Source organism: Corvus brachyrhynchos, unplaced genomic scaffold, assembly GCF_000691975.1.
Source record: "Corvus brachyrhynchos isolate BGI_N302 unplaced genomic scaffold, ASM69197v1 scaffold365, whole genome shotgun sequence".
In the NCBI taxonomy this organism is placed as follows: domain Eukaryota; kingdom Metazoa; phylum Chordata; class Aves; order Passeriformes; family Corvidae; genus Corvus; species Corvus brachyrhynchos.
The window spans coordinates 969,390-976,336 of NW_008239544.1; the positions used below are offsets into that span (position 1 = coordinate 969,390).

At 53.1% G+C, this 6,947-nt stretch overlaps 1 protein-coding gene across 1 annotated transcript in view; it reads right to left on the reverse strand.

Moving 5' to 3' along the window:
• The window catches only part of ANKRD11 (ankyrin repeat domain 11), a 108,999-nt gene that overhangs the window by 28,596 nt on the left and 73,456 nt on the right, over nt 1–6,947 (reverse strand). The window contains exon 2 of the mRNA XM_017741337.1: nt 3,457–3,640. Coding sequence (XP_017596826.1) covers nt 3,457–3,582 — 126 coding nt within the window. The 5' untranslated portion in view covers nt 3,583–3,640. The remainder of the gene's footprint in view (nt 1–3,456; nt 3,641–6,947) is intronic.

Consider the following 6,947-nt stretch of genomic DNA (forward strand, 5'->3'; position numbering starts at 1 on the left):
CGCTGCAAAAAGCAAATGCTGCCACAGAGGGACTTTCCCTGCACCAGAGGGTCTGTCCTGGCTGTGCCAGCAAGAAGGGAGAAGGGGCAGAAGATTCCCACCCTGCATCACAAAAAGGAATGGGTGCAGTTTTACCCAGAAAGCAACTGGATTTGGTGAAAACCAAACAATTCCCTAAATCTGGGCCCCCCATAGCCTTCCCAAAGCCAGAGTACAACACACACACACGAAGTTCCAGAAAGTCTGAATTTGTGTTGTTATCAATGCTGCAATAAAACATGTGGAGCATGGAGGTGACTGGAGCTGAAGCCCCGTTCCTGTGAGCCTCAGGCACCGAAGTTTGTAAGAAATATGACCCTGTGATGAGCACGGGTTGATTAACTTCACTGAAATGTCATCTCTTCAGTCACCCAGATACTCCTGCAGGTTTCACACTCCGGTGAGTGACTCTGTGCTGGACACAGAGCCCAGCACTCACTCATCCAGTCCGGAAAGCCCTGACAGCACAACAGATTTCATGAAGAACTGAAAAATAAGGACCACGTTTCCCTTCTCTGAAAAGGGGAGAAGGGGAAGGAGAAAGACCTCAAGTTTTTTTAACCTCTGCCAGCTCCTACAAGCAAAAACCAGGGTAAGTGCTGTTCTGCTTGGTGTTCACTGCAGCAAAAATGCACTTTTGACTATGCAAGAGGGAGCATTTCCCCATAAAGAGGCAAAGGCTGTGCCGAGCACACGGTGTAACCATGCAGCCACGCCAGGCCAGGCCCACCAGGAAATGCTTCTGACAACTGACATAACCCTTGCTGTGGTGCTCTGTTCAGCCTAAGTCATGAGTAATCTCCTGCTATGGGGATCTGTGGATCTAAACCAGAAAGGAGAATTATTCATATATGGCATACAGATTTCTACAAAAGCCTTCAGGCTAAAGGGAGCAGGAGGAGCCCAGGGGCTGCCAGCGCCCGCCCCGGGCAGGCTTGTGCAGCCTTATAAGGGCTCCACTAACCTCGGGAGAAACGGCTCCTCATCCAACACCACAGAGCATCCAGCGCCCTCAGACACGCTCTTTAAACCACTTCACCCTCAGGGCTGCATCCCACCAGTTCCTAAGTCCCTCCTGTGGAGGGGCAGGGAGCAGAGAGCCAGGAGTTCCCTCCTATAATGAGCTCTACTACTGCCAGGCAGCAGCTCACAGCCACTTCCTCAAAGCAGGAGCCCTCTGGAACAGGGCAGCTCCCCTGAGAGCCTGCTACATGATCAAGCATGGAACTCAGGTTCAAAAGTTGGTGATTCCAGAATCCTGCAATGGTTTGGGTGAGAAGGGACCTCAAAACTCATCTCGTTCCACCTCCTGCCATGGGCAGGAACACCTTCCACACACCAGGTTGCTCCAAGTCCTGTCCAACCTGGCCTTGGACACTGCCAAGGATCCAGGGGCAGCCACAGCTGCTCTGGGCACCCTGTGCCAGGGCCTCCCCACCCTCACAGGGAAGAATTTCTTCCCAATATCCCATCTAAACCTCTCCTCCTTCAGCTCAAGGCCAGCCCCTTGTCCCCTGTGGTACTCAGCCCGCTGCAGCACCAGGACCCCCCTCCACCTGCCAGAGCTGCAGAGCCCAGGCATGCAAAGCCTGTTTAATGCTAAATCAACTATCAATATTAAGGTCACCGTAAGAGGAAAACACTTGGTTGGCACCACTTTGCCATGCTCTCCCTGTGCCCATGGCGGGTCCCTGTGCACGACCCAGGCTCTGCCCTCCCTCTCCAGCCTCGAAGGGAAGCTGAGCCAAGTCCCAGCTCGGGCCTTTGAACGTGTTGACAAAGGCAAGATAAATGCAAGGCAGTGGTTGCTGACAGGCAGGTACAACAGCGTCTGCAGGGAGGAGGTCGAAGTGCTTTTCCCCTGAGTCACTGCTCCGGCTCAGCTTCAGAATTAACCAGAAACAGGGCAAAAGCCACTCGGGCTGGAGCTCAGCTCAGCCCCTGGAAGACAAGAGCCTGCGAGCGTCTCCTCTGTTGCAAAAGCCAGAATTAAAGGAGCAGGAACTCTGCCCCGTCCCCTCTCAGCGCCACTCCGGGCAGGCCTGTGCCTCTGAATGGGAGGCAGGAATTGTGTCCTAGTTCTTTAGCCAGCGGGAGATAACTCCGCTTCCCGGCGTGCCCCGCGCCGCTCGACAAACCTGCTCTGTAAATAACACGCAGCCTTTAAGCTGCCGGGAGTGGATGAAATAAAATGGGAGCTGATTCATATTCCAACTGATCCTCTCCCTCCCCGAGCACCTGCGCCAGCATTAAGCTTCTTACCCAGCGCAGACCCAGCCTGTATTTACATATCCTGCACTGCTGGGCACAGCCTCCTTTGCCAGGGTAAATGCTGGCATCTTCCCCATGCTACCAGGCAGCTGTTCCCCCTCCAACACCCCTAATCCCAGATTTTCCCCCTCCTAAGAAGCCCCACGCTGCGCCCACAACACTCCTGCACTGACCTGCACGTGCAGTGACACAGAAAGGGGAACGTGGCAGACGCCACCGAGGTGCTCCACAACCAAATCCTGCCTGGGATTTTCCTGTTGGTTATTTTGCATTTTCCCCATTTTGTCAATAACAAGAGCTCAGTCATATGAGGACTTACTGCCATCAGTGGGGTGGGATTGCTGGGGAAGTGACGGAGCTGGGGCTCACCGTGCTCAGCTTCAGCTCCCGGGGCCTGGCAAAAACTCCCAGGGGAATGCTGAGAAACTGAGCAGGGAGATGAAAGAGAAGTGGATGAGATTTGTTCCTTAGCAGAACTCAGTAGATGTAGGTTTTCATGTTTATTTAAAAGTAACATTTGCACACAGTTTTCTGCACAGCTATTGACTGGAAATGACTGATACTGAGAAGGGGGGAAAAGCTGAATGAGAGGAGGCTGAGCTCACACCTAGAGCAAAACAGGATGAAGAGGAGAAGTGTGAAGGTAAACTCAGATTTCATCTCAGTAGTTTCACCTAAGCCACACCAAAAACCAGACAACACCTCAAATCAACCCTCAGAAGCAGCAACTTCAGCAGAGCAACTCCCAGGCTGAGCCGGTCCAGCTGTGCTGCTGGGAAAAGCCAGACCAGCCGAGCTGACAAGGACCTGGATTTCCATCCAGAGGAGGAGAAGCTCCTCCCTCATCCAGCACACACTTGCACCATCACCACATCACTTAGGTCTTCCACAGCTTAGTGCAGAAACCCCTAAAACACACAGAACTTGCAAAAGAGAATCTTCCAAAGCATCCCCTGTCGCTCGGCTGACTCGGGTCCAGGTGGGAACACCCCTTCCTGGGAAGGACTGCAGCCACAGGAAAATAAACCCAACCCCATCAGCTGGCAGAGCACCAACACACCAATGTAAATCCTGGGATAAGAGCCCAGGGCAACCTCCTGCCACGTCAAACGCTGCCATGGCTTGAGGACTCCAGGCTCAAGGAGCAGCATCCCCGAAGGAAGGCAGGTGGCCCAAACACGTTACCTTTTTCCCCGTTTGTTTCTCCACCATGTCGTTGCTGAGAGAGAAATCTTCTGACTGTGGTGTTTTAGAACACCCACCCTTGGGCATCGTTCTGCCTTCCTTACTTGATCTTCATTTATGCTGCCATCGCCTCATCATCAACCGTCTGTTGGGAGAGAGGAAAAGGGAGGTCAGACATCTCCAAGGGATCTCTCCATTGTGGGGGGGAAAGACAAGGCACTTCCCATGAGGATAAACCCCCTCCCAACCCCTGGATGGAAACTCTGGGATGGCAGAGCACCCTCAGATGTGGGAAAAGCTGCAGCAGGCTCCTGTCACTTTCCCAGTGGGTAACAGAGGTGCTGCAAGGAATCACACATGGAATCACACAGAATCACTGAGCTTGGAAAAGACCTTCCAAAACATCGAATCCAACCTGTGCCCGATCCCCACCTTGTCACCAGCCCAGAGCACTGAGTGCCACCTCCAGGCCTTCCTTGGACACCTCTAGGGATGAGGACTCTGCCATCTCCCTGGGCAGACCCTTCCATCACCTGACAACCCTTTCCATGAAGAAATTCCTCCTGATTTCCAACCTGAACCTCCCCTGGCACAGCCTGAGACTGTTTCCTCTCATTCTGTCACTTGTTTCCTGGGAGAAGAGGCCAACTCCAAACTGGATCCTGCAGCTGCAGACACAGCTTGTCTCATATGCAAGGAACAACCTAGAAGGGATCAAGTCCCATCAAAGAGCAATATCCGTCCTGCTCTTCATCCACAGCATCACCCCAAGCCCACATAAAGCTTCCTGCAGCTGTGGCTCTGTCCGGAGCACAGGGACAGGAGGACAGACCCAGTTTGCCACACTGAATTCCCAGACACTCGCAGGACCAAACAAATTACAAAAGCTCCATTAAAAAGGCACTCTTTGAACATGTTGCCATCATGAGACAGGAGCAGGAAGCACAGAGGGCTCGGTGTTCCTGGAGCAGCTTGTCACAGCTCCTCACCCTGCTCCGCACCTTGGCTGGGGAAAGCCAACCTGGAGAGGACAAAGCGCTCCCTGCTCCTCGTGTGTTGCTTGGTTACAGGGCTGGATTTCCAACCTGAACCTCCCCTGGCACAGCCTGAGACTGTTTCCTCTCATTCTGTCACTTGTTTCCTGGGAGAAGAGGCCAACTCCAAACTGGATCCTGCAGCTGCAGACACAGCTTGTCTCATATGCAAGGAACAACCTAGAAGGGATCAAGTCCCATCAAAGAGCAATATCCGTCCTGCTCTTCATCCACAGCATCACCCCAAGCCCACATAAAGCTTCCTGCAGCTGTGGCTCTGTCCGGAGCACAGGGACAGGAGGACAGACCCAGTTTGCCACACTGAATTCCCAGACACTCGCAGGACCAAACAAATTACAAAAGCTCCATTAAAAAGGCACTCTTTGAACATGTTGCCATCATGAGACAGGAGCAGGAAGCACAGAGGGCTCGGTGTTCCTGGAGCAGCTTGTCACAGCTCCTCACCCTGCTCCGCACCTTGGCTGGGGAAAGCCAACCTGGAGAGGACAAAGCGCTCCCTGCTCCTCGTGTGTTGCTTGGTTACAGGGCTGGAAAGACAACTGCCATGTGAAATACAGCGAGGCACAAGCTGGAGCAGGGCTCAGGAACACTGGCTGGAGCCAAGGCCCTTTCAGGTGAACAGGAGTATCTCCTCTCCCAAGACCAGAGGCTGGAAAGCATCAGTGCAACGGGATATCTGTGCGGAGTGATCCCCAGCAACCCCAACAGCAACGAGCTCCTCAGCGCGAGGCTGGAATGGCACAAACAGGAACTTTTCCCCAAGTAATTGTCACCTGTCAGCCCTAAATTGCACCCATTTCCATCTTACAGCAGTGGCTCCGCAGAGCTACAACTGCAGGAAATTGTCCAGGGAGATGGGAATTCTCAGCGAGGAGAGAGAGAAGTCTTGTATTTAGAAGTTCCCTGGAAATCCCTTCAAAATTTCTGTTCCATTTACGCCTCAGAGGCTTTGGGACACTTTGGGTTGTTTTCCTTTCTTTTAAAAGGTGTTTCAGAGGCCCCAGCCCAGCCTGGCCCTGCAGCAGCACAAATTCCCAGACCAAAGCACCAGGCACAGACAGTGCTGGTGTTTCCAGCAGGAGACTGTGCTTCCCAAGGCAGCTAATTCTGCAGCCCAGCTCCTCTGCCTGGGCTGTGGGAAGGCTGTTATCCATATTTAGGAACAAAACTTTGGGAACTGAGACCTCCTTGTGCCCCTCTGCTTGACATGGGGACAGCTGAGCTTTGGGACATCCCACCAGAGCCCAGAGTGTCCCCTCCATGCTGCACATCCATGGGGTGCCTCCAGGAGCAGCTCCAGCCATTCCCAGCCTCAGGAACCTCTCTCTGCCAGGCATCATTATCCAGCTGGGAAAATGTAAGAATTACTTCCCCTCGGTTCCTCTTATTCGGGCTCATTAAGGTGCAGGTACAGGAGAAAGGAGCGTGTGCCTGGGAGGAGGCAGGAGCAGAGGACAATATTCCCTTCAATATTCACTGCAAATCCAAGAGGGGGAAATTCAGATGAAGTGCTGGGCAAGGGAGATTTATTTACACCTTACAGTAGATATTAAACCCAAGCAGCTTCACCTCTGCTGACAGTGGGACCGGGCCACGCTCTGCTCCCACCGGCAGCCAAAACCCAACCCCGTCACTGCCAGCACCTCACTCAAAGCACCCCATGACCTGCACCCTGCCAATGTATTCCCAAAAAAATCGTGCCCACTCCCAAGTCTTTGTGGCTGCTTGTACCAGGGTAGGCACCTATTCACGTGGAGCTTCCAAAACCTGTTTAACTGAGAAAAGGCCAGACGGATGCCAGATTAATTCTGCGCCCCTTCTGTTCGCAGAGCTGACTCATTACACTTGGAAAGCTGGCTGCCTCTCCGGGTAAACACAGCCCTGGCCTGTTCCACAGCTTGCAGGGAGTATCACATTTGCACAACAATTACCGACAACGCAGCAGCCTTCCTTTCATTTTTAAGCATGTTTAATAAGTTCGTTTCATTTTTAAGCACATTTAATAAGAGTCAGAGGGGAGGCACAGATTCCCGGCTGGAAGAGTCTTCCCCGGCTCGCGACAGAGCATTTGCAGGGTGGCAAATCTAGGGCTGCAGAATGACAATTTGGCTTCAATTCCTCCTAATTTAGGAGATGGACGAGCCACTCCCTTTCCACAACGCCCCTCTCAAACTCACCTCCCTACAGGAGACAACCAGCACCCTTCCTATCTCACAAACAATTAACTCGGCTCCTCCGAGGAGCTGATTACATGTGGCTGCACAATACCAAGTGGGAGACCGAGTGAGCTCAACAGAATATAATCCCTCGTACTTCTCCAGGAAAACAAAGGAGCTGTTTACCCCTGGCCAGGGGCCAGCCCTGGCTGCGCGCGCGGCCGGCCCGGTGCACACCAGC